Below are 27925 nucleotides of genomic sequence, written 5' to 3'. Positions count from 1 at the left end.
TTTTTTGTTGTGAGTTGTATGACTTTTTAAAATATATTTTTAATATCAACTACTTCTTGTATGTATCATTTGCAAATATTTTCTTCCATTCAGTAGGTTGCCTTTTACTTTGTTGACAGATTCCTTTACTGCAATTTTTTTTTTAGTTTAATTTTTGCTTTTGTTGCCTTGCCTAAGGAGACCTAGACAAAAAAGTATTGTAGGAGGGTTCCCCTTTCTCCACATCCTCACCAATACCTGTCGTTTCCTGACTGATTAATTTTAGCCATTCTGACTGATGTGAGGTCATAACTCACTGTGGTTTTGATTTGTATTTCCCTGATGCCGAGTAATGTGGAACACTTTTTCATGTGTCTGTTGGCCATTCAGATGTTTCTTTGCAGAAATGTCTGTTCAGGTCCTTTGCCCATTTCTTGTTTGGACTTTTTGTTCTTTGGTGTTGAGTTTGATAAGTTCTTTATAGATTTTGGATACTAGCCCTTTAACTGATATGTCATTTGCGAATATTTTCTCCCATTATGTTGGTTGTCTTTTGGTTTTGTTCACTGTTTCCTTTGCTGTGCAAAAGCTTTTGATCTTGATGAAGTCCCAATAGTTCATTTTTGGCCTTGCTTCCTTTGCCTTTGGTGATGTTTCTAGGAAAAAGTTGCTGCGGCTAAGGTCAAAAAGGTTGCTGCCTGTGCTGTCTTCAAGGATTTTGATGGATTCCTGTCTCACATTGAGGTCTTTCAACCATTTTGAGTCTACTTTTGTGTGTGGTGTAAGGAAATGGTCCAGTTTCATTCTTCTGCATATGGCTATTTTATGCTCCCAACACCATTTGTTGAAGAGACTGTCTTTTTTCCATTGGACATTCTCTCCTGCTCTGAAGAAGATTAGTTGACAATAGAGTTGAGGGTCCATTTCTGGGCTCTCTATTCTGTTCCATTGGTCTACATGTCTGTTTTTCTGCCAGTACTATACTGTCTTGATGATTACAGCTTTGTAATAGAGCTTGAAGTATGAAATTGTGATGCTGCCAACTTTGGTTTTCTTTTTCAACCTTCCTCTGTCTATTTGTTGTCTTTTCTAATTCCATATAAATTTTAGGATTATTTGTTTCATTTCTTTGAAAAAGTTGATGGTATTTTGATAGAGATTGCTTTAAATGTTTACATTGCTCTAGGTAGCATAGACATTTTCACAATATTTGTTCTTCCAATCCAAGGGCATGGAACGTTTTTCCATGTCTTTGTATCTTCTTCAATTTCTTTCATGAGTAAGTATAGATTCCTTGTCTCTTTGGGTAGATTTATTCCCAGATATCTTACGGTTTGGGGTGCAATTGTAAATGGGATTGACTCTTTAATTTCTCTTTCTTCTGTCTTGTTGGTGTTGTTGGTGTATAGAAATACAACCAATTTCTGTGCATTGATTTTATATCCTGACAATTTTCTGAATTCCTGTATGAGTTCTAGCAGTTTTGGAGTAGAGTCTTTTGGGTTTTCCACATAAAGTATCATATCATCAGCAAAGAGTAAGAGTTTGAATTCTTCTTTGCCAATTCAGATGCCTTTTATTTCTTTTTGTTGTCTGATTACTGAGGCTAGAACTTCTAGTACTATGTTGAATAGCAGTGGTGATAATGGACAGTCCTGCCATGTTGCTTACCTTAGGAGAAAAGCTCTCAGTTTTTCCCCATTGAGAATTATATTAGCTATGGGTTTTTCATAGATGGCTCTTATGATATTGAGGTATGTACCCTCTATCCCTACCCTGTGAAGAGTTTTGATCAAGAAAGGATGCTGTACTTTGTCAAATGCTTTTTCAGCATCTATTGAGAGTATCATATGGTTCTTGTTCTTTCTTTTATTAATGGGTTATATCACATCGATTGATTTGCAGATGTTGAACCAAACTTGTAGCCCAGGAATAAATCCCACTTGGTCATGGTGAATAATCCTTTTAATGTACTGTTGGATTCTATTGGTGGAATTTTTGCATCCATGTTCATCAGGGATATTGGTCTGTAATCCTCCTTTTTGATGGGGTCTTTGTCTGGTTTGGGGATCAAGGTAATGCTGGCCTCATAAAATGAGTTTATAAGTTTTCCTTCCATTTCTGTTTTTTGGAACAGTTTCAGAAGAATAGGTACTAATTCTTCTTTAAATGTTTTGGAAGCTTTCTGGCCCTGGGCTCTTGTTTTTTGGGAGATTTTTGATGACTGCTTCAATCTCTTTACTGGTTATGGGTCTGTTTCAGGTTTTCTATTTCTTCCTGGATCAATTTTGGTAGATTATACATCTCCAGGAATCCATTTCTTCCAGACTGTCAAATTTGCTCATGTATAATTGCTCATAATATGTTCTTACAATTATATTTCTTTGGTGTTGGTTGTAATCTCTCCTCTTTCATTCATGATTGTATTAATTTTGTCCTTTCTCTTTTCCTTTTGGTAAGTCTGGCCAGAGGAGTATCAATCTTATTAATTCTTTCAAAGAACAAGCTCCTAGTTTTGTTGATTTGTTCTACTGTTCTTTGGGTTTCTATTTCATTGATTTCTGCTCTGATCTTTATTATTTCTCATCTTCTGCTGGATTTAGGCTTTATTTGCTGTTCTTTCTCCATCTCCTTTTGGTGTAGGGTTAGGTTGTGTATTTGAGACCTGTCTTATTTCTTGAGAAAGGCATGTTGTGCTATATACTTTCCTCTCAGGACTGCCTTTGGTGCATCCCAAAGATTTTGAACAGTTGTGCTTTCATTTTCATTTGTTTCCATGATTTTTTAAAGTTTTTCTTTAATTTCCTGATTGACCCAAAGATGGTCTTTAGTCTCTATATATTTGAGTTCTTTCCAACTTTCCTCTCGTGGTTGAATTCTAGTTTCAAAGTATTATGGTCTGAAAATATTCAGGGAATGATATCAATCTTTTGGTGCCAGTTGAGACCTGATTTGTGACCCAGAATGTGATCTATTCTGGAGAATGCTCCATTGCATTAGAGAAGAATTTGTATTCTTTTGCTTTGGGATGGAATGTTCTGAATATATCTGTGATGTCCATCTGGTCCAGTGTGTCATTTAAAACCTTTATTTCCTTGTTGATCTTATGCTTAGACAATCTGTCCATTTCAGTGAGGGGCTGTTAAAGTCCCCTCTATTATTGTATTATTGTCAATGTTTTTCTTTGATTTTTTTTAATTAATTGGTTTATATAGTTGGTGCTCCCATGTTAGGGGCATAGATATTTAAAATTGTTAGATCTTCTTATTGGACAGACCCTTTAAGTATGATATAGTGTCCTTCCTCATCTCTTATTATAGTCTTTGGCTTAAAATCTAGTTGTCTGATATAAGGATTGTCATCCCAGCTTTCTTTTGATGTCCATTAGCATGGTAAATTCTTTTCCACCCCCTCACTTTAAATCTGGAGGTGTTTTTGGTTCTAAAATGAGTTTCTTGTAGACAGCATATCGATGGGTTTTGATTTTTTATCCACTCTGATACCCTGTGTCTTTTGATTGGGGCATTTAGCCCATTTACATTCAGGGTAACTATTTAAAAATAAGAGTTTAGTGCCATTGTATTGCCTGTAAGGTGACTGTTACTGTATATTGTCTCTGTTCCTTTCTGGTCTATGTTACTTTTAGGCTCTCTCTTTGCTTAGAGGACCCCTTTCAATATTCCCTGTAGGGCTGGTTTGGTGTTTGCAAATACTTAATTTTTTGTTTGTCCTGGAAGCTTTTTATCTCTCCTTCTATTTTCAATGAGGGCCAAGCTGGATATAGTATTCTTGGCTGCATATTTTTTCTCATTTAGTGCTCTGAATATATAAGGCCAGTCTTTTCTGGCCCTCCAGGTCTCTGTGGATTGATCTGCTGCCAATCTAATATTTCTACCATTGTAGGTTACAGACCTCTTGTCCTGAGCTGCTTTCAGAATTTTCTGTTTATCTCTGAGATTTGTAAGTTTTACTATTAGATGATGGGGTGTGGACCTATGTTTGTTGATTTTGAGGGAAGTTCTCTTTGCCTTCCTAGATTTTGATGCCTGTTTTCTTCCCCAAATTAGGGAAGTTCTCTGCTATAATTTGCTGCAATATACCTTCTTCCCCTTTCTTTCTTTTTCTTCTGGGATCCCAATTATTCTAATATAGTTTCGGTTTATAGTATCACTTACCTCTCAAATTCTCCCCTCATGGCCCAGTAGTTGTTTATCTCTCTTTTTCTCAGCTTCTTTATTCTCTGTCATTTGGTCTTTTATATTACTTATTCTCTCTTCTGGCCTCATTTATCCTAGCAGTAAGAGCCTCCATTTCTTATTGCACCGCATTAATAGTTTTGTTTTGTTTTTTTTTTAAAGTTCAACTTGGTTAGATTTTAGTTCATTTAATTCTCCAGAAAGGGATTCTCTGGTATCTTCTATGCTTTTTTCAAGCCCAGCTAGCATCTTTATAATAGTGATTCTGAACACTAGTTCTGATGTCTAATTCTATCAGTACTGCCTCTTGTTTTTTTTCTTTGAGGTGAGTTTTTCCACCTTGTCATCTTGTCCAGAGAAGAATAGGTGAATGAGAGAAAAAAATGCTGAAAGGGTAACCATAACCTCAGAAAAAATATCCACTAAACAAATCAGAAGAGACCCAAAACAGGGGTGTGGGGGGGGTGGGAAACAACATATGATTAGGCTGGTGAATAGAACAGAGCTACACACTTGATTTTGGTTGTATTTTCATCTGTTAGAAGAATCTGCCTCCCAGATTTTTAAAGAAAGAAAAACATATATATATATATATACACAAAATATATACAAAAATAAGGATAAATACAATGAAGGGATGGAATATGACTGTGAAGATGAAAATTTAAAAAGATTTTTTTAAAAGGAATTGGTAAGAATTTGGTTGAAAAAAGAAAGAATTTTTTTTTTTTTTTTTTTTTTTAAGTAGAGAATGTGACCAAGCTGGAGACTAGAACAAAACCATTCACTAGATTTAGGGTATATTTTGGTTTGTTAGAAGAAACTGTATCCCAAAATTTTGAAGAAAGAAAAACTTATATGTATATAAAAAAATAAGGTTAAATACAAAGAAGGAATAGAATATGGCTATAAAAATGAAAATTAAAAAAAGATTTTTAAAAAGGTATTGAAAAGATAAGATTTGTGGGGCTGTGATGGCTGAGTGGTTAAGGCGTTGGACTCAAAAAGATAAGATTTGGTTAAAATAGGAGAGAAGAAAAATTAAGAAAAAATAGAAAAAAATAATGAAAATTTATTTTACTTTTAAAGATTTTATGTATTTATTTGACACAGAGAGAGAGAGGGAACACAAGCAGGGGGGAGTAGGAGAGGGAGAAGCAGGCTCCCCACTGAGCAGGGGGCCCAACGAGGGGCTCAATCCCAGGACCTCAGGATCATGATCCAAGCTGAAGTCAGCCACTTAACAACTGAGCCACCCAGGCACCCCATAATTAATGAAAATTTAAAAAATTTAACTGGAAGACTAAAGAGTCATGGGGAAAAAGCCATGAAGTCTATGTGCTACAAGCCTCTGGCTCTGCAGCTCCATGGTTCTCATTGATCAGTGAACTTGGTCTTGGCTGGACATTCTTGCTGATCTTCTGAGGGAGGGGCCTGTTGCAGTGATTCTCAAATGTCTTTGCCCGAGGCGAAATTACAACACCCTTGTCAGGGTCCAGGCTAAGTAATCTGCTTGGGTTCACTCTCGGGAGCTTTCCTTTCCTGAATGCTTTCCATACAGCTTTAGAGCACGAGAATGAAAATGGCGACCTCCTAATCTCCAGCCCCAGAGGAATTGAGAGTTTCAGGGGTTCCGCTCTTCAGTGAGCCCTCAGAGAAAAGCAGTCAATCTTGCCTGTCTCCCTGATCTCCAGCCACACCTTCAGCTCACCCAGTCGGTGACCAAGCATTTCTGTCTCTGGTGCACAGCCCCGTTTGGAGTCTCCAAACCCAGTTGATTCCTGCCATGCACTCCCACACTGCTCCTGCTGGTGGAGGAAGGTGAGTCTCCCCAGATCTGCTGCTCGTCGGGTACCTGCCCAAAGAGCTGTGTGGCCCGACTGTGCCTCTGATCATGGTTTAAGGTAACCCCGAGCTGAGAACCCTCTGCTCAACTCTATCTCTGCCCTGGGCTTCCCCACTCTGATACCTCGGAGCTCTGCCATACTCAGGCACCCCTGGTCTTTCTGTGACCCTGTGGATCCTGAGACCACACTGTCCCCATGAGGGCTCCACCCCCACTTAGCCTCTGGATCAACATCCCTGAGTGGAGCAGACTTCCAAAAGTTCCGATTTTGTGCTCTGTAGCTCTACCGCTTGCCAGGAACTGGCCCCTCCCCCAGCAGTCTCTCTTTCCTTACATCGCCTGGGATTCACTTCTGCGCACATCCTACCTTCCAGAAAGTGGCCGCTTTTATGTTCATTGAATTGCTGCTATCTTTCTCTTTGATTTCCTATTAAGTTTGTAGGTGTTCAGAATGGTTTGTTAACTATCTATCTGAATTCCTGGGACCAGATGAAACTTAGGTCTCCTACTCCTCCACCATCTTGCTCCTCGCCTACTCCTTTGCCTATTTTTGAATTGGACTGCTTGCTTTTGTGGTTCTTGAGCTGTAGTTCTTTATGTTTGATGGATATTAATTTCTTATCAGATAAATAGTTTGCAAATATTTTCTCCCATTCTATGGGTCTCTTTCCACTTTATTGATTTGATACACCAAAGTCATTGCCTGAGTTTTTGGTGTCATGGTAGTTGTTTAAATTACCATTTGCTTCTAAACATTTTTTAGTTTCCCTGTGATTTCTTCTTTGATCTTTTAGTTGTTTAAAAGTGTGTTTTAAAATTTCCAAATATATCCAATTATATTTATCTTTTCATTATAAATTTCTAATTCAGTTTATTTGCAGTCAGAGAACCTGGCATGTGTGGTACTGATTATGTGAAATTAGTTGAGATGCGTCAAGTATGTCATCAAGTTTTATAAATATTCCATGTGTGCTTGAAAAGAATTTGTGTGCTCCAATTGTTGGATGAAAAATTCTGTGTATGTTGTTAGATCAAGTTTGTTAATTGTATTGTTTAGATTTCCTGTATATTTGCTGATTTCTCTATCTGTGCTGATTGACCTGCACTAGCCCCATGGCACTTTCTGTTGTAAGTATGTTTTGTCTGATACCCACAGAGTGATACTAGTTTTTGGTTAGTATTTGAGTGATGTATATTTATTGTCTTCTTTTACTTCCATCCTTCCACATTGTTTTGTTTTAGACCTATCCCTTGAAAATAGTGCATAGCTTTTCAGTTTTTATCCAAACTGACAATCTCTTTTACTGGCTGGCAAGTTAAACACATTTACATTTATTGTATTGATATAGTTAAACATGCCATTGTATGATTTCTAAAATTTTTACTTGTTCTTCTATTTCTGTTTCTTTACCCTTGTTTGTCTTTTTCAGTGATTAAATGTTTGATAAATAACCCCTTTCCTCATTACTTCTCTATTTTTCTACCAGTTTGGAAATATTCCTTCTGGTTTTATTTTTAGTAATTACCCCTGCAATTTCATCAGGTATACTAACACAAGATGTTAAAATTAAATAATATCTCTACTCTCCTTCCAGTCACAAAAGGGCTTTGGGACTCTTGCGCTTACCTCTCCTATCACCTTGATTTCCATTCCATTGTCATCTAACATTTCCCTTTTTTTATTCCCACAAGTTAGATACTATTACTGTTACTTGAGACAAATATTGCCTATTTTGAATTAACCTTTGTTTACTATTTTATTTGCCCACCTTCATGTATCTCAAGCTGTCTTTCCAAGATCCTTTTCCACTTGAAGTAAATCCTCCAAATGTTCCCTTCCAGTAGGTCTCTGGGTGGTAAACTGCTCCAGCTTTGTTAATCTGCAAACGTTTTGTTTTATCCTCATTTTATTGTTTTGTTTGGCTTTTAAAGTCCTCATTTTAAAAAATTTTTATGAGTTACACCAATCATTTCCTGTTGTTATCTTATTTAAAAAGAAAAAGGCAAAGTCTTTTTTTTATTTTTTTTGAGATGAGTGACTAAGCCTGCATTTAATGACACCCCCCTGAGAAATGGTTTGCAATAAATAACAGCACAGAGGAACTAGAAACTCCCAAACAGATGTCAGCAAACAACACTGTTGCTCTCCATCAACACTGATGTATTCTTTAATGATTGTTTTTGCTGGGAATGCATTTCTAAATTAGCAACTATTTTCTCTCAACACCTTAAAACTGTGTTTCCATTGTCTTCTGACTTCCAGTGATGTTGCAAAGATCTGCTATCAGTTTAACTGCTGTTCCTTTATAAGTATTCTAGCTTTTCTGGCTGTTTTCAAGGTATTTATTTATTTATTTATTTACCTTCGGAGTTGTGCAGTTTCACTACTGTTTGTCCACATGCGGATATCTTATTTATCCTGCCTGGGATATACTGTGCTTACTAGGTCTATGGATTGGGACTGGTTTGTCAGTCCTAGAATATGCTGACACCAGCTTTGTGGCCATTGTCCTTCCTTGTGCTCTCCTTTTTCTCTTTCTACAACACCAGCCAGACACATATTAGCCTTTCTGACTCTAGCCTCTGGATGAATGCTTCAAATGCATGCATTTTCTTTTTATCTATGAATAATCCATTATGTATTTTTTCAACTTAATTTTTTTTTCATTTCTGAATGTTCCATATTCTGAAGGCTGTCTCTTTGTTCCTAACCACTTCTTGTTACATATTCTTCCTGGTGATTTCTCTGACACAGCTATCCTATACCTTGTATTTGTGATTCAAACACATGTAATCCCTGAAAGGCTACATCTGATGGTTCTTACTTCTGCTGCCTCTCACTCACACTGCTTGTTTCTCATGTATTTAATAATCTTTGCTTGTGAGTCCATGCCACTTCAAGAGACAAGCTTCCCCTCCAGAGGACCATTTCTATCTCTTCTTGGAGTTGAAGATACCCCTAACAAGACCACTAAAATACTCTTCTAACGTTTGTGTTCAGAGCCAAAAACTTCAGACTCAATTCCCCTCCTCATTATTGTTCTAAGGATCAGATTGCCCACAATCATGCTGCTGTAGGAATGTGGCCTCTGCAAGACCCCACATCTCCAGCTGCCTACAGGTCTGCATCACAGTCATTGTTACTCAAGCTCCCACCATCCTCTGGTCCCATTTCTTCCTTCCAGGTCTCCTGGCAGCCTTGGCCTCTGTCCCTCATTCTTAGAACTCTGCTTTCATTTGTCTGATTTGGGGGTCATGATCCCTGAAAACATCTCCTGCCTTTGAGAGACCAGCAATGCCTCAACGAGTACATCTCATCTGAAGTCTAACTACTGTGCAACAGGACAATCTCTGGGGGCTCCCAGCCAGACACTCATGATACTGCTACTACTTTTTTTTTTTTTTTTAGCCCATACATAGCCTACTACAATTTCACCATTTATTTTTCATCTCCTTATCTTGAACCCTCTATTCACAAGTGTTAAAGTCTTTCAAACAGAGATTATGTTGTGGATCATGTCAGTAATATCTGTGCTTTGTGTGCCTTTATCCACGTTTCTGAAAAGATAAATAAGACAAAAATCTATCCTGGCACTCTGCTAGTGCTCAAGGCAAGACCTTTCATACACATTCATTCATTTTTCATTCCTGTAATAAACATGTATTGAGCATCAACTCTGCTAGGTGCTGTGTCAGACACTGTGCTAGGTAATGGGAATCCCTGACCTCAAGGAGCTTACTGTTTATAACCAAATCACTTCTCCCTTTGAACTTAATTAAGCTGAGTAGGTGGGCTAGAGATCAGAGCACCTGCAAGAATTGCACTCTGTCCATGCTTTGCTGATGGTAGTGGATGCTAAAGTCATACCTCCTTCAAGCTTCCCCTTCTACAATTTGATGTGAGGTTCAGTCACAGGAGACTCAGGCATCACATTTGGTTGTCCTTCCTGGAACAGTAACCCCAACTCTGGGTCTGGGCAGTGTAGGTGGTAGGTGTCCCTCCATAAGCTGGCCTTCCTCCTTGACTGCTGCCTCAATTTACAGGGTGTAACCTAGTGGTCCCACACCCTGCTGCCCAGGCCCACTGCCAGTCCTGCCTTGGGGATGGTCAAACTGGACAACATCACCCAATCATTTCTCTGAAGCAGATTTATTGAGCTGGTACAAAAACCAGGCTTTATTTCCACAGGTATCAAATGGACACCTGATGAGAATGGAGTCATTACCTTCGACTGCAGAAATCGTGGCTGGTAAGAGCTCCAGGGGAGAGGTCTCTTATGATGGCATCTCTCTTACAACCCTTGTGTTCTGCCTAGTTCTCATCTGGTCCCTGCCTGGCCCTTACCACTAGCCAAGGGCCTCAGGATATAGAACCTAAATCCAACACAAGAGCAGGAAGACTTGCCAGCTGCATTCCTCCTTGTCTCTGAAGCTGCCTTTGCTCCAGGACTCTTCACATTTGTCTTTCCTACCCCACACCTCCACACAGGACATTGAGCTGTCTCTAACTTAACTCAACCCTCTGCCAGACTTGCTTCTCCCTCCACACTCCTCCTCTGATAGATTTGTAACAGAATCTGAGACTGCAATCCAGCTGTCCCCCTCCTTGCTGCCTGCCCCTCTAGGACACCGGCTGGTCCAAAACAAAGAGGATAAGGGTTACCACCAGGACTTAACCTTTCTCCCACCTGACAGGCCCTTTAGATGTGCACATTCCCAGCTGTGCAGTTCTAAATGGCTTTAGAACTACGCTGAGTGGGTATGGGGCCTGATAAAACCTGGCATTGATGGATCACAAACCTGAAATGTGGGCACACTTGAGCCAGACTCTAAATAGAAATAATTAGAGACTCAATTGGGTGGCTGCCCTGGCTTTAGTTTTCCCATCATTGGACTGTGCTTGTTTTCTGCTAAAGGTACATACAAGCTGCCACTTCTCCCAAGGACATAGTGATTGTGGTGGATACGAGCGGCAGCATGAAGGGGCTGCGCATGACTATTGCCAAGCACACCATCTCTACCATCCTGGACACACTGGGGGAGAATGACTTTGTTAACATCATCGCGGTAAATGTGCCTTCCTGCTCTGGAATAGCTACCCTAGAAAAAAAACCTTTCCTCTGCCTGCACTAGAATGACCTATATCTACAATCACTTGCTGCTTCATATTGTATGATGATTCTCTCCTCTGAAGCTGGGTATTCTAAGCTAAGGTCAGACCAAGGATGGCCTTCAAGAGGTCCACAGAGTTTCTGAAATTATGTGTAAAACATGCACATCCATTTTTTTCTAATTCTGTAGATTCCACCAATTTCTCAGATGAATCTGAGAATAATAATTAAGAGACACTGGCCCTGAGCAAATACCTAACTTACTCTAACCCATGTGCCCTTGACTGGTACCCATCTCTGGAACAGCCTCTCTGTTATGCTTTGGATGAGTGAGCCTTGGGCTCTGGATTTTTACATTTCCAGACCTTCCACTTCTTTCATGCCACCCAAATCCAGATGTTTCAGGAGAAGGGGAGCATAGGTTTTGGGGGCCTGGAAAGGGACCAGCAAACCCTGCTCCTGCTTTCACCACAACTCTTCCTGAGGATAACTCTTTCTGCTCTAGAAAAGTAATGAAAGAAAGGGAAAAAGCAGAAAGAAGTGGGAACATAAGAGTCAGGAATGCAATGAAAGAGCAGGCCAGCTCAGTCCTCTAAGGAGGCAGAGTTGACTGCCACCTTGGAAGCATCATTTTGAAGGTCACCTGATCTAAAACTCTCCCCCCAACTTGCCACATTGCTGAAAATGCTTGTCCTCTGTGACATCTATGTATCTAGTAAAGGAATACCAAGGCAAAATGATCTAATTTCAAAATGTTCATCCCAGGGTGTGAGAAGGGCCCCCCCATCCCTGAACTGCTCCCCTGCTCCCCTGAGGCCTGCATCATTTCCTGGACCCCACCCTCCCAATCTCCACCACCTTTCCATCCCTGGTCACGACCTGCAGCAGGGCCAGGAAAGCCACAGGATCAGGTCCGACCCCCTCAGGCAGAGTGCGAGTATGCTCCTGCTCCTACCACATGGCCTGCCCCACCTCCTTCCCAACCCTTCTCCTGCCATCTGGGGAGGTTAGGTAGGGGAAGCTTTGCTCCCAGTGTTCCCCCAGAACACCCCAACATTTGTCCTCGAACTTGCATGCACTCCTACGACCATGTCACCACCATCCCCCTTTCTCTCCCTCTCTTATTTATTTTTTTAAGATTTTATTTATTTATTTGAGAGAGAGAGAGAGAAGCAGACTCCCTGCTGAGGGAACCTGATGTGGGCTTGGACCCTGAGACCATGACTGGAGCTGAAATCAAGAGTTGGCTGCTCAACAAACTGAGCCACCCAGGCGCCCCTCCTTCTCTTATTTAAACAGAAATAGATTAAAGACATCTTGAATATTTGAATTTTAACTATGAGGATGTGGAGTAAGAAAAAGAGGGCAGCAAGAATTCATCTTTTTCCCTTCCTGTTTCCTGTTGAAAGTTAGAAGACCTTCATCATAAGTATAAAGAAAAGGGTGAAAGAACACAGTTCCTAATCCCCAGACCCAGGCCCAGGGGACGGGTCTGCACATGGAAGGCTCTGGGATTCTCATGGAAGGCCCTTTGTGTAGTCGTAGGGTGAAGACCCAAGGGTTTCTTTCAGTACCTTCAGGTTCTCTGTGTGTTCTAGGAGATGGACATCACTCAGCCAGCCACCGAGAAAATGGCCCAAGACCAGTTTTTGAGGGAGAACTTTTGGAGTTAAGACCCCACTGTTCTATGTACTGCCTTCTCTCTGCTCAGAAGAACTGCCAGGAGCATAGGGTGTCCCGAGATAATATTACACAGGTGCCTACATAACCTGTGAGCTGCCTGAGTTTTTTCACTAGGCCCTGACCTTCCAAATGGGCCCAAACTGTTCTCCTGTCCCCTCTGCCCTTTGCACTTGCAGTACAGTGACTACATCCATTACATCGAGCCTTGTTTTAAAGGGATCCTCGTCCAGGCAGATCGAGACAATCGTGAGGTGAGTGTCCCCCATCAAGTGAGTGCCTGAGGCTTCCAAGTCCCTGCTCTGATTAGGATGGTGGAAAGCGACATGTACAGACTACCTGATGGTCCCCTTTCCTTATTTCCATGGCACTTGGAAAGAGAGCAAAGAAGTTACCCGTGTAAATACACCCAAGAAATTGCTTCATAAATATGCTGCCTGCCTATTGGAGCAAATAGTGAGCCAAGAGAGACCTCCCACCCAAGGGAAATCTCACTTATTCAGGATGGCTTTTTCTCTCTGTGGGTTATCCAAGACTCAGTTCTCCTCTTTGCCTCTTCTGTGGGACTTTCCACTATATCAGTCATAAGGAGATTCCCCAAAAGGAAGAGAAGTTCAAACCCATCAGATTGAGGCAACTTTTTTCAAAGGAAAAGCTTTCACGTGACAGATCCTTCTTCCTGTGGCTGGAGAATTTGAGTTTGATTGCTTCTTGAATCCCAGCCTCGGGTGGGACCCTGGAGCCCCTATTGGCCTCCATGGTTTCTCCTGTGAATGTTCATTATTGGGTTACATTGGGCTGGGTGCTGAAGGTGCTGGGGACCTGGGAACCTGGGCAGTGGCTTCCAGCAGTTCTGCCTGGACTGTCTTCCTGCTCTGGATGGGCTCACACTTGGAATTTCCTTCCAGTAGCAGGAATGTGTTTGTACCCAGCCATTTACACTCCTTCAGTTTATCTTGGGGGCATTTGAGAAACATCTGTGGTAGGGGTCCAGCTATGAAATTAGCTGGATTATGAAGAGATGGATTCTGCAATCATGTTTTGGGGAAACAGGTCTAAACAGCCTTTGAAATTAAGACCAAAGATGAAGGTTTCCTGGCTGTCGATCCACTGATTCTCCTCTAATTTCTTACCCATGACAGCATTTCAAACAGCTGGTAGATGAGCTGATGGTCAAGGGTGTGGGGGTCGTGAACCAAGCCTTGATTGAAGCCTTCCAGATCCTAAAGAAGGTACCTACACATGGTGAAGCTGGGGGAGAGTGAAGGGTTGGGAGACAAGGTGGAGGTGTGGGGAGGGCAGGAGATGGCCTGCAGTCCCAGTGCCTGTCCTTTCCCCACACAGTTCCAAGAGGCCCGGCAAGGAAGCCTCTGCAACCAGGCCATCATGCTGATCACTGATGGGGCTGTGGAGGACTATGAGCCAGTGTTTGAGAAGTACAACTGGCCGGACCGCAAGGTTACTCTTCTGGTGGAAGTCAGGGGGAGCAGAGGAAGGGGCCAAGGGGAATGTTCTCGTACTGCCTGCATGAGATAACAATTGGTGCAAAAACAAACAAACAAACAAACAAACTGTGCCTGCCCTGAGTTCAAATGTTCTGACCCATTAGACCCGTTATCTTATTCAAATAGTATGTCTCAGACTGGTGTTCCAAAATTACACTGACCCTAGGCACAGAGGCCTCTTGCAAGAAAGAGTACAGGCTGAGAGATCAGGTGTGGCATTGAGAAGAACACTGCCAGGCTGTGACCCTCCGCTTGGGATCTGGCCCATGTCACCACGGCCCTGGCAAGTCCTGTCACTGCCTGGGCCTCAGGATCCTTTCTGGTGAATAGGATGAAAGTGGAGAGTCCCAAGTCAGGAAAGTACTTGACCTGATATCCAAGGCTCACATAAATAATATTAGCACTACTTATAGCCAGGATCGTAGCTGCTGAGTCCATCTGTGTCTTGCGGACTAGGTTCGAGTTTTCACTTATCTTATTGGAAGAGAAGTGACTTTCGCTGACCGCTTGAAGTGGATCGCGTGCAACAACAAAGGTGGGTGGTGTGTGAGCAGAGCTCCTTGCTGCCTGCGTCCAGTCGTTGAAGGTACTGAGCCATGGCTCTGACATGGGGCCTTGCAGAGGAGCAGTGTTGTGCCGAGATGACAGTATTCGCCCCTCCTTCTTACTTGGGAAAAGCTAGACAAAATGTAGATTGCTCCCGTGAAACCCTGAGTAAATGCATGATTACCCCTGCGGGAACTCTAGGTCATAAAGTCACCTGGAATGAAACTGAGAGTTTATGTATCCAGTGTTTGCAGAAGCAAAAATTCTCTCTTCAAATAAAGTCTATATGAACCAAAATACAGACAGTGAGACAGAACTTACACGGTTTCAATGTAAGTTCTCTCTTTTGTCTAAACTCCGCTCCTCTTGTTGCAAAATTAAGCCCCTTTACTGTGGTTCTGCTTCCAGACAAAAAGCAGAAGATCATCATTTTCTTTAGAATAATGTTTTGGATCTGATCATCATTTGTCTCTGGCCAGAACCCAAAGCCTGGGCTTCATGATGCCAAATTGGGCCCTCGATTCAACCAGCTTATGGAGTATGTACTGTGGTGCCTGGCAAAGTGGTCAGGATGGATTCAGTCTTGTTCTTGCTACTGTCCAGCAGAGGACACATACAAGTGAATCATTAATGATGATGTAATCTGAAATGTGCTATAAGGGCAGAGGGGCACAGACGATACTGGGGTTGGGAGAGTGACTTGATGGGAATTTGGAGGCAGCAGGGAGGGCTTCCTTATGCTGAGACATAAAGGATAGTAAGAATCATCCAGACATAGAGAGCATGGAAGAGTGTTCCAGACAGAGGGTCTAAGACAAGAGGCATCTGGGAATGGAACGCAGTTTCACTTTCTAGAGGGTGGGATGAATGTTTTGTGGGAAGTGATAAGCAATGAGACCAGAGAGGTAAACATGTACTAAGTCATTCATAGCTATTTGCTCTTTTAAGCCATTTTGTAAGCCATTTGCTCTTTTAAGTATCACCTTGGCTACCACACAGAGGCTATAGCATCCCTCCCTGTAACTGGGAAGGCAGTGGTCAGAGAAAGGGGGTAGGGGGCACTGAGTTACTGCCTTGGACTGTACTCCCTGAAAATGGACCCAAAACAGAGCTGCATTCAGGAGAGGGTGCTCTTGGGAAATAACCCTGTAAGGAAATAAAGAGGGCATCAATGTGAGAGGGAAGCCAACCCACACAGTTCTTGCTGCTGAGGCCCCTCTGCTCTTCTGGCCTTTCTGGATTGGGAATGCCCCCCAGAGCTCTCCCAGGTTGAGACATAACCGGGGCCTCCAGCTCTCCCCAGGAAAAGCATAGCCTTGGGAGAGAATAGTCCCTGTGACCCAGGGAAGCTCCTAATGCAGATCCCACTTGTAAGCCAAGAGCAGCTGGGGAACAGTGTATGGGCCCCAGAGACCGATTTCAAGTGGTGCCCCCAGCTTCCCACAACCACACTACCCTCTCCTCTGCAGGCTACTACACGCAGATCTCCACTCTGGCAGATGCACAGGAGAATGTGATGGAGTACCTGCACGTGCTCAGCCGCCCCATGGTCATCAACCATGACCATGACATCATCTGGACAGAAGCCTACATGGACAGCAAGGTGGGAGCCTGACCCTGTTCCTGAGTTAGGGGCCCAGGAGTAAGAGGAACTTCCTGGGTCAGGAGAGTGGTAAACAGAATACCTCCTCAGGAGATGGGTGAAGGGGTGGACAGGCTCAGCCTGCTAGAAGACCCTTGCCTGGATGCTGTCCCCAGAGACCCGGAAAGCTGGTGAGCAGACCTGTTCAAGCCTGCCCTCCCTGGACAGAGCCCTTCTGCTCCAGACTTGTTCCTTCCCTCTTCCCTTGTTGGTTAGTGATCTATGCATGGTGTAATGAATACAGACAATATTGTATTATAATTACATAATATAAAAGACATCACTACAATGGCAATCATATGACAGCATAAATGTATCAAAGCAACACTTAAGTAATACCTCGAGTTAACACGAGGTTATGTGTCAAATATATCCAATTTTTTGGAAAGATTTTATTTATTTATTTGATAGACAGAGTTCACAAGTAGGCAGAGAGGCAGGCAGGGAGAGAGAAGAGAAAGCAGGCTCCCTATTGAGCAAAGAGCCCAATGTGGGGCTCAATCCCAGGACCCTGGGATCATGAACTGAGCTGAAGGCAGAGGCTTTAAACCACTGAGCCACCCAGGTATCCCGAATATATCCAATTTTTAAAAGTTCTTCATTCTCCAGGAAAGAATACTATAGAACTCTAGGGGCTCAGCACAGCATTGGGTCGATCCTGATGACGAGGCACATATCAAACACACCTGCACACAGCACGTGTGAGGGCCTGTCTTCATAACAAAGTGGGATGCTTGCAGCTTCCAAGGAGGCTGAAGGAGCCCACACAGTAAGATGAGGCAGTTGGGAAGGAGGGCCATCTCAGAGGTGGGGAATGACGTGGCTCTGACTTTCTCAGTGAGGAAGAGGTTGTGGGTCTGTCTCATGGTCGTTAGGAGTGACTCTACGATCAGCTACAACTACGTTGTAGCCTCCCCTTGAGCTGTGCTTCCCCATGCATGCCCTTCCGTTTGTAGGTGGCTCAGTGTCAATGTCCTTCCCCCTCTTAACTGTACTGGACTGTTGTGTCTGCCAACCTTGTGTCCATGGCAGAGATTTCTGGGTCTGTGCAAGACGGGTTTGTTCCCCGAGCTCACGCTCTTCCTTGGCATGCTTGAGACAGAGGACTTCATGAGCATGTTTGAGAGCTGTAGGCTCTGGGGCTCTGACACTTGCCCTGGTTTAGAATAGTTGTTGCTAAGTGACATCGTCCTGATTCCCTCTCCATCCAACCTCTCTCCTTCAGCATTACTGCCAGCTCTCCTTTTGCAGAGAAGGGGAACCTCACATGTGGCTTTTTCCTCCTGTTGGAAGGTGACACTTCAGTGGTAGTCCACACGGGTGACTCTGGGTCCTCCACACTATGGACTCTGAACTCTCTGTCCTTTTCTCTTTCCTCCTTGACAGCTCTCCCCTTCGCAGGCCCAGAACATGATGCTCCTCACCACTGTGGCCATGCCAGTCTTCAGCAAAAAGAATGAAACAGTGAGTGGCCTCTCTCTGAGAAGCTGCAACAGGGATTAGAATTTGGGGCCATGGGCTGGCCTCTTTAGACAAATGGTTCTTGACTTGGTTACATATCAGAGCCCTCTTTCATATTCAGATTCCATGCCCAACCAGCTATACCAGACTCTCTTGGTTGGGAAGGGGTGAGGAGGGAAAGTGGTGTGGTGTCTGTATTTCCCAAACCTTGCCCTGTGATTCTGTTTAGCCGGTTTGGAGTTGTCCTAGTGCTCTGAACTTGTAACCACTGTCCTGAGATATAAGGCTAGAAAGGTTCCCATGCCAACCTTCTGGCAAAATAACACTTAACCTACCAGTTTGGGTGGCCTCTAATTTGTTGGTAAAGGCCTCTGGTCAGGGAATTTCTAGAAACTTCCATCCTTCCTCTGGTTAGAAAATGTTTCCTTATAGGCATTGTGTGTTTCAGAGCGTCCATAGGTTATGGTCCCTGGGATTTTGATACTTCAGCTTCTGCCATGAAAATTAATATTTCATTCAATTTTGTATTTCTTTTAAATATTACAATTTAAATATTAATACTAGAAGTTAATCTTCCCAACAGCTGAGATTACTCCTGGGACCTCTTCTGGTAGGTTCTAAATGTTTATTCCAAAGAGCTCAGCCTAAAATCCAATTGCAGAAGAAGGGTCATATAAGGCCTGAGCAGCTTGCTTCCTCTTCCAGGCTCTGGGAAAGCTGAGGGTCCAGTCTGATCCTGTGCATAGGGAAGCCAGGTCCACCCTGACCCTGATGTTTTTCTTTCCAGCGATCCCACGGCATTCTTCTGGGTGTGGTGGGCTCTGATGTGGCCCTGAGGGAGCTAATGAAGCTGGCACCCCGTTACAAGGTGAGCCTGGATCAGATGCCTGAGTGGAGATCACAGACTCCCTTGGAGGTGTCTTACCCAGCTCCAGAGCCTCTCTGAAGGCAATGTAGCCAAGCTCAGAGCTGGGATGGGGCCCTGCCATCCCACTGCCAGGGAAGTGCAGGCACTGAGCATGGGAGCAATGGTTTGGACTTCTGAGACCCTTTGTCACCACCAGCTCTGATTCGTTCTGTGGCCTTCTGTGCCTTGGTTTTTCTATCTGCTCCTCCATGCCATGCAGTCCTGTTTGGAGAACATGTGAGATTACATCATCAAAGCACCTAGAACATGTGGTGGGAAAAAGGTCAAGTAATTATATGCATCATTACAGCTGCTATAAACAGTAGAATTTAGGAAAAAATTCAAACTTCATGGCTAGTAGCATGGTGCTGGCCCTGTTAATATTCCTATTTGAGAACCTCACCACTGTGAGCTGTCATCTTTAATTGTCCTGCAGCCTGGCCTTTTGCTAGCTCCAGTTCTCCAGCTCAAACAACAGGTCTGATGCCCCTCAATCCCTGTTGTTTTGGCAGCTCGGAGTGCATGGATATGCCTTTTTGAACACCAACAACGGCTATATTCTCTCACATCCTGATCTCCGACCCCTGGTAGGTACAGATCTTATTTGCATTGGGATCTTAACTCTATGGGATCTAGAGATAGTTCATAAGAACAGTTAAAACAATGAGCACACACTGGGCTCCATTTAAGAACCCAAACAAAGAGTAATATAAGAAAAAAAAATTAAGTCATGGTCCTTGTCTTCAAATTGTTTATAATCTAGCAGGAAAGACAAAGCAAAAATTCATGAACTGATTGATGAACAGACCAGAGGGCATGTAATGAAATGTACAGTTTTCCCTGAAGGACAAGCCACTTATGTTCCTGTCACTGCCTCAGTCACACCACACTCCTCTTGGAGCCTGACAGTGGTATCATCAGACCTTCAGTGTCCCCACATGAGGAAGTGTGAACATTGAGTTAACAACAATAATGGCAAGGAAAGAGTCACCTGAGAGGTGGGACAGCAGAGATATGACTCCTGAGTTTGTCTTGGGATATGTTCCCGAGTGCTCCTGTCTCCCTCCTGGCTCCCTCCATACTAATAGAGGGGCTTGGGGCATTTTCATATGCAGTCGACTGAACAACTGAGAGCCAAGAGAGAAAGTTGCATCATTTTATCTAAAGCTTCTACCTCCAAGACTTGGAGCTCCCTGCTGCCTCTGGTCATGGTACTTGGCCACTATTGATGACAATAGTAACCATACTTCTCAGTGTGAGTGCTAGGACCAGCAGGGGGAGGGAAGTTACAGGAACCTTAGCCCTTTCCCCTTTCAGTCTCACTCTGAATTGAGATGGCAGCTGAAGAAAGTAGCTAGCAGAGTAAATTTGTGAGAACTTACTAAGGGGCTCATCTGCTCCAGTTGCCATTTGGAGAAAACAGCCAAATCACGTGTCATTCCAGTTTGGTTCAGATAGATACTGAATGTTCATAAAGCAACTGATTGAGCTATTTAAGGCAAACTGTAGAGGTTCATAGTAGAGAGATCGGGGCACACTAGAAGCTGTGTTGTCTTCCCAATTCAGACTCTACTGGGCAAGCATCTGAACCAAAATGGGTCACTGACTGGTACCAGTGGGTTCTGTAGGAGGTAGCCCCAATGGCCACAAAATGACTCACTAGGGGAGAAGAAGGTCTATCATGGAGCTGACTTGTAAAATTAAAGGGCACTGATCAGAAACTCACCTGTCAACAACTCTATAATCTAGATGAATATAAGACTTCAACCAATCAATTGATATTGTGGACCTACTGGGGGGCTGACCTTATAACACTCTGAGAATGCTATAAACAGAAGGTAATAGTCTAATTAAGGAAAAAAGGTATACCCAAATAGACTTACACAAATGAAACAATTAGAGAAAAATACTGTGTAGATCATTATCATATGACAAACGTCACTATGTAAAGCCAACATAATGAGCTTCCTAAAGAAACACTATCAGTTTGTGATAGGTATTAAGGAGAACAATACTTAAGTTTAAAAAAGAAAAGTAATAGAGGATATGCCTAGTAATAAACTGAAAGAGGGTTAAGAGCTGTACTGTTGGCCTGAGAACTTTCCATTGGAGCTCGAAGTATAAGCCATTATACAAACTGGAATTATGGTTTGAACAAGAGGAGCTAGAGATGATCTTTCAAGTGTTGTGAGGAATAAGACAATAGCAATGATGCAGAATATTGCACCTTACTCAAAAGAAAGAGAGTCGATATAAAAGATGGTAGGGCAGTGCTGTTTGTCAAGAGCACAGGCCTCAGCAAGACCAGGAATGGAATGTCATCCAAGGGTGGGTGAGGAGGAAAGGACAATACTGCTGTGTCAGTTATAGTGCAGACCTCCTAGAGAGGCAAAAAATGAGGGTGACAATTTCTGGAAAGAAATAAAAACTGGCAGAAGCACGATACACAGTGATAGGGGACTTCAACAATTTGAGCATCTTTGGGGGCCTCATTCTGCTAAAAGTAGAACCTCTGATTAATTCTTAATTTACCCTGATAATAAACCATCCCTTTCCTTTTTTTATCTATTATTAAACTAAAGCTGGGAAGTGCTGCCAACCTAGTGGCAGATAACTTGATGATAATCTGTCTTGGTAGCAGAGAGGGAGGGAGGGAGGGAGGGAAGGTAGGGCCAGGAAATAATAACATTCAAAGACTTGATGAATGGCTCTGTGTTGAGCTGGAGGGAGGCCTTCATTAGGCGCTACAGAATCTGTCTGTCCTTGGCTTTGTCCCATTCAAGAATTCTATCAACAAGACGAAAACACAGAAACCAGATGACACAAAGTCTGGAAGGTATGGATAATACATTAAAGGAGAAAATTCGTATTCAGATAGTACTCTTCTAAACAATGGGCTGAAACTAACAAGATAAATATATTAGGATGCATGGAAAGCTCTGCAAAATAGTCAATGTTCAAGCATAGTATTGAAAAGATGTAGTTTAATAGTGTACCATGCAAGGAAAGCCAAGGGCACTTAAGTGACTGAGAACTCCATTTTGGCTGTCTGGGCAGTGTAGCTGTCCTGGAAATCCAGCTGAATCAGAGGTAGCAGGCAAAGCCATATGATATTGTGGCCCACGAAGGTCGCACGCACACACCACACTGGTCGGAACCCCATCTGAAATACTGACGTTCATCCTGGGCACTCCATTCTGGGAGTGACATTGACAACGTAGAGCCCATTCAGAGGGAGCTGAGGCATCTGCAACCTGTGAGCGTTTAGCTTGGAGAGGTGTAGTCAGGAATAACAAACACCTTCAAAAACCTCAACAGCCATCAGGTGGAAAACGTGCAGTGTAGCTCCAAGGAAAAAATAAGGCCAATGGGTAAAAGTAACAGGGGGCGCAGACTTGAGCTCTGTATGGGGAAGAGCTTCCTAATGATTAGAGCTGTCCAAACTACGACAAGCTGACTCACTATTAGGGAGCTCCTCACCATGGGAAATACTCAGAGTCCATGAGGTGATCTGTCACAAATGTTAGGAAGGGAAATGTTGCCTCCGGCAGAAGGGTGGCCCAGATAGCCTTCAGGAATCCCTGAGATTCTTTGATTTGATGAAAATATCTGTAAGGCTTCAGAGAAGAGATGAAAGTTGAGCAGGGCCTCGTGTTTCACCTCACATCTTTCTTCCCAAACTGCCCACTCCAGTACAAAGAGGGGAAGAAACTGAAACCCAAACCAAACTACAACAGCGTGGATCTCTCTGAAGTGGAGTGGGAAGACCAAGCAGAAACCGTGAGTAGGGAAAGCAGAGGAAGGAGGAGCGAGTGTGGCTCCATAGCCAGCACAGAAGCCAGCTGCGGGGCCGTGAGCTCTGGGCCCACTCTCTTCCTCTCAGGGGAGGCTTTCCAATCCCAAACCAGAAGCAGTTTCCGTAATGGGCAATCCTTCCAACAACTCTAACAACGTAATAGTATCTTGCTGAGTCTCAGGGAGGGCTAAGGTGGAAGGAGCCATGTCTATAAGCCACAGAGGTTGAATTACAGTAGTGTTTCAGTCTGATTTGGGGAGGATGGTCAGTACTCATTCTAGAGGAAATTATGTCTCAGTATTATGACACCATGTTCTCTCATACATCAAAGTACTTGGGAGCATTATTTTGGTGAAGATCTGGAATTATAAGCTAAATAAAACTAGCTAGAATCAGGTCGATACTCCCTCCTGGTATTCTGCTTAAAGGAAAGAGGGAAGAGCTGGAAATATTCCTAAGGATCAGCTGCAGTCTGGTCAATAAAGCTCAGTGCCTTCTGCCCTCCGGTGTGAGCCAAGGGACTAATACCATTATCTTTCCTCTTGAAGCTCAGAACAGCCATGATCAATGGGGAAACAGGTTCTCTCTCTATGGATGTGAAGGTTCCACTGGACAAAGGGGTAAGATGCTCAAAGGAAAGAACCAGGGTCTGGTTCCAGGAAGGCAGCATCCCAACTGACTGAGGTTTGGGGTGGTCAGAAGGGATTTGAGCCTACCTGAACTAGAGCTTAAGACTTGAGTGTTTGTTGTAGACAGTAGATCATAGTGTGCACCAACCCCAGAGATACATTTGGCCAAGATCTGGTCAGTTCTTTTGAGACTACTGAGCAATAGGTTAGCTCAAGGCATTTACAACTCTTCTTTCTTCCTACTGATGCCTGCTATGCGGCCCTTTTTTTGTTTATAATGGAAGGAGGGAAAGTGATAGTTAATTTTGCAAATTGTTAGCAACTCTTGTTAATCATGTTATATGGGAAGAGGTTAAAAATAATCCACTGTCACTACAGATGGTCAAGAATCAATGCCTTCACTGATGCCATTGCTATCTTCCCAGATCGGTGCATCATTTATAAAAGATCATTTCATCTTCTCATTTAAAAGGTTCCACTGCATTTATGCTGAATTTGCATTGTCCCTTGACATATTTACAAATGTCACCTCCTCCCTCACAACCACCCCCACCTCCTCCTCTTGTTGCCCATCTGCCTCAGCTAAAAGAACACAGGCATCTGTCTGCAACAATTAGACCCAAGTTCTTCCACAAACACAAACCTCCATGGAAGCCAAACAAGAAAGCATTGGAAAGGAAAAGCAATTCATTGCATTCCCTTTAGCCACATGGGCTGAATTTCCCTGGGACCAGTATCTGATTTATGTGGCATCTGCCTGCTTTTTATACGCTCTGGACTGGGAAGGGCCTCCATTAGGCAAACTGGGCAACATCAGTGATGTCAGGCCACAAGTTACAGAAGCTCCTTCCCCTTATCCAAAAACAGTAGAGGTTTCTTCCATGCAGTTCCATTTTTATCCCAACAGACTCTTGCATATAAATGCACAAGGGAGCTCTTCCCTAACCCAGCCCTGCCAAAGCATTTAAGGTAGCTATAGTGAAAATTTTAACATACACATGGCAGAAGGCAACTTCCAGACAGATTGAAGTATGGCTATACTATATGTAATTCAGACCAACTTATGAAGTAGGCACTTGTGTCCTCCATCCTTTCCTCCCAGTGCCCTGTGTTCTTATGTTGCCTTCATGCTTCTCAGAGCCACCAAGAGAGAGTTCTAACCAGATCCAGTCTGAACCTCTCCTCAAATTTCTGCTCATCCCTTTGATATTTTAGTATATGTGCTGCTGAAGTGAGCACTGCTCATCCCTTCGAAATGTGTTCGTTGCTGCTAATAAAACACCAAGGTTGAACTTTAATTTAACAAAAGCTCTTGCTGATCACGATTATGAGGGAGATGTGCATTTCATAGCACATAGGTGTTCATGGTATGACTACTATAATTCTATTACTACTACTAATAACGGTAGCTAACGTTTATTAGAAACTGGACTCAGCACTTTGTAAGTATCTCCTCAACATTCACAGCTCGGTGAAGTACGTACTATCCTAACTCCCATTTCATAGATGAGGAAATTCAGAGAAACTAAAAGCTTGCCCAGTCACCCAGATGATTAATTGCAAAGCCCACATGTGTCTGATTCTAAACCACGTACTCTTAATCACTAATGCATAAAGCTTTTCTGTAGGAGTGGCCCTGAATTCTCTACTCAATCTCTAGCTCAAAGATTTCCCAAGAGTGTCTCTTTAGAATTCTATTTCCATCTTTAAAATTCATGGTCTTTTCTTCTTCCTTTGCCTCATTATATCATAACTCAACTCTCTAATCTTTCCTCTCTTTACTTCCATGCTCAGAAGCTGCTGCACCTGCACTGTGAGTGTCGGATGTTTAGATATAAGACCACTGCAGCAGTATCCAGCCTCTCACTCCTCTGATCTATTATGATGCCACCCTCCCCAGTGTTGCTACATTTTGTTCTTTGCCGATTGCTCTGTCTGCCCTACATGTCTTCTCTTTTTAAGAGTTGCAGACAGTCCTGTCGTGTTCTTGCCTGCCAGCCTACCCCAGCCCTCTCAGTTCAATGGCCTGTCTCACCTCACAAGCTTGTGCCTCAGTAGAAACACTCTACAATCCTAAGCCAAAGGAATGCTTTCTTAAAGCATTGTGGGAATATCTGTTACCATCCTGAAAGGTGGTGACCTGTTTTGTTGTTTTCTTTAGGGGATATAACGTGAATCCTTACTTCCCATAGATCAATTCAGATAGGCCATGTTCAGAAATGTGAGTAAGAGAAACAGACAAGTCTTGGTACTGCAGATGCTGGGAACTGAAATGTTACATGTGCCATCTAAAGAGACAACTAAGAATCCATATTTTTTAATGTTATGCATTTAATTCCAAAAGTATTAAAGACACTATATGGGCTGATATCAAGGATCTCAAACTCGTAAGGAGTCCAGCTTTGGCCTGCAGGCCTCCTATTTGCCATTTGGATACAGGCTGTTTTTCCCAAAATGTGAACCAGTAAACGGTGTCATAATGTCTAACCCACCAGTAGTATCCTGGTCAAATGTCCTGGGACACACTTAAAAGAAAAAACAGATAATCACCATATCCTGGAGCATCTTATCCAAGGCTCTTTTTATCCTTTTCATGTTGTTTGATAGTTTAGAACAAATAATTAGCAGTGAGGGAGGGAGATTTCTTTACTAGCTTTCAGGTTCTTCCATATGATACACACACACACACACACACACACACACAGCAACTGGCACAGGTAGTTAGGGCAGCTTTGCCCCATGTTCCTCTAGTGCTTTCTAATCCCTATGCATTGGATTCAGAGGGATTAGATTAGAGTGCTCTGTGGCACTTTTTAATTCTCTCTCTTTGTCACACACTCATTCACTCACTCACACACTGTTTTTTACAGCAAAGGGAGGCAATCTATTAAAGGGGGAGACTGTTCTGATGCCTCTTCACTCTCATCTTCCAAACCTCTCCAGTCCTCTCTTTCTGTTTAATGGGGATTCAACGAAACCCCCATACCTTCTCTCTTCCTTTTGCCTCAGCCTTTAAAGATTCGCAGTTATGATTCCAGTTATGCAGTACTCATATTGCAAACTATGAGTAGTTTGCAATAGACTAATCCTTCAGCACATAACAACTATAAATTTAGACTAAATATAAAAGCAAACATTTAAGGGCATATGAAAATGACTAAAAGCAGGCAGAAACAAGGGTTGAAGAGGTTTCAACTTTTGAATCAAGAGAACTACACTGGGTGAAATACTCATTTTTGTGGGATTTTCTTTTCTAAAGGGCATGCCCCAGTCTGTTTAAATGAAAGAGTTACGATTCAAAAAGAAAGTTATAATTACCACCTTGAAGTATCAGAGAATAGAATTCGGGCTCTCAGAATGTCTGAACATGAAGGAAGGCATCCTAGAAATGAGGGATCCACAGGTGGGCTGGCCCTAACATATGTATACAAACTCCTCTTAAATTCTTGACTGACCTTAAACTACATATACACAGGGGAGAATATTAAGTACCCAGTGGAAAGCAACAGTTGAAGAGCTGAAAATCAGAACAAGGATTTCAACTGCTATCGATGGTAGTGAAGGTAGTTTGGAGTTGGAGTCACACCAACGTGAAGAGGCTTGGTAAATAGCTCAGGAATTTCTTTGAAAGCACAGAAGATGCTACACTTTAGGAGTAAAGACAATGTCCCAAGACCAGGAGATCTACTCTAGACCTAAAGACAAAGTTAAAACAGATCCACCCTAACAATAATGTAAATCTAAGCCTCCACTTGCTCAAGGTGATCAGCCAATTATTTATCCACTGATTAAAATAGAAACCAACATTCTCCAGAGGAAGACAAAGATCTCCAGCCTATTCTTTGCAATAGCCAGTGTGCAATAAAAATTATCAGACCCTTGAAGCAACTGGAAAATGTAACACATAGTCAAGAGAAAAAAAAAGTCTTAGAAACTGACCTACAGATGACCAGAATTAGAAGGACTTAAAAGCAGGTGTGATAAATATGCACAAGAAGTTAAAAGATGATCAGAATGAGTGACTAGATGGAGAATTTCAGCAGAGAAATGGTTGGGGTTTGATCAAAGAACTAAGTCCACTACAAGTGATATGGATATAGGGCTTTACTCCAGGAGTTAAACATTACAAGACTGTCATTTCTGGTAGAGAAGTCTGTGAGACTGGTGTCTCTGCATTGAGTGGTGAGCGTGAGGTCATCATAGGTCAGTAGGGTCAGCAGTTTAAAAGGAAAGGTGGACGGAATGCAAAAGAAAACAAGAAGAAACTGAAACCTATGAGGAAAAATAGGAACCCTGAAGACAGCTAAAACCCACACCTGTCTCTTACTACCTCCAATCACAATTATCACAATGGTGTGGGTAATCTCCAAGAAAGAGCAAGTGCCTTTCACATGGAGCCAGACAATCACCAGGCTCCGATCTCAGGGAAACTGAAGGAGGAGGTCTAGTGGCAGCTGGGGAAGTTTTGATTCTGGCTGCTGCCCCACGCCAAGAAGGTGAGCCAACAGCTCAGAGCAAGTTGCAAGTGCTTGATATGCTAGACTTACCTGTAGCATGTAAAATGGTGCTGCTTCACTTCTGCCTTATAAACCTCATGAAAATCTCTTTGAGCAGGCCTATTTTGGAA

At 42.7% G+C, this 27925-nt stretch overlaps 1 protein-coding gene across 1 annotated transcript in view; it reads left to right on the top strand.

Moving 5' to 3' along the window:
- The window catches only part of CACNA2D4 (calcium voltage-gated channel auxiliary subunit alpha2delta 4), a gene marked incomplete at its 5' end in the record, with an annotated part of 112810 nt that overhangs the window by 19551 nt on the left and 65334 nt on the right, over positions 1–27925 (top strand). The window contains 12 exons of the mRNA XM_082739018.1: positions 10211–10271; positions 10938–11088; positions 12992–13066; positions 13955–14044; positions 14157–14270; positions 14774–14852; positions 16333–16466; positions 17892–17969; positions 18754–18834; positions 19386–19460; positions 22567–22653; positions 23218–23289. Of these exons, the coding sequence (XP_082595144.1) occupies positions 10211–10271; positions 10938–11088; positions 12992–13066; positions 13955–14044; positions 14157–14270; positions 14774–14852; positions 16333–16466; positions 17892–17969; positions 18754–18834; positions 19386–19460; positions 22567–22653; positions 23218–23289 (1097 nt within the window). The remainder of the gene's footprint in view (positions 1–10210; positions 10272–10937; positions 11089–12991; positions 13067–13954; positions 14045–14156; positions 14271–14773; positions 14853–16332; positions 16467–17891; positions 17970–18753; positions 18835–19385; positions 19461–22566; positions 22654–23217; positions 23290–27925) is intronic.

This window comes from Mustela nivalis, assembly GCF_964662115.1.
Source record: "Mustela nivalis genome assembly, chromosome: 7".
Taxonomy (NCBI): domain Eukaryota; kingdom Metazoa; phylum Chordata; class Mammalia; order Carnivora; family Mustelidae; genus Mustela; species Mustela nivalis.
The sequence above is the reverse complement of the archived record's forward strand: the minus strand, read 5'-3'. Positions and strand labels throughout refer to the sequence as shown.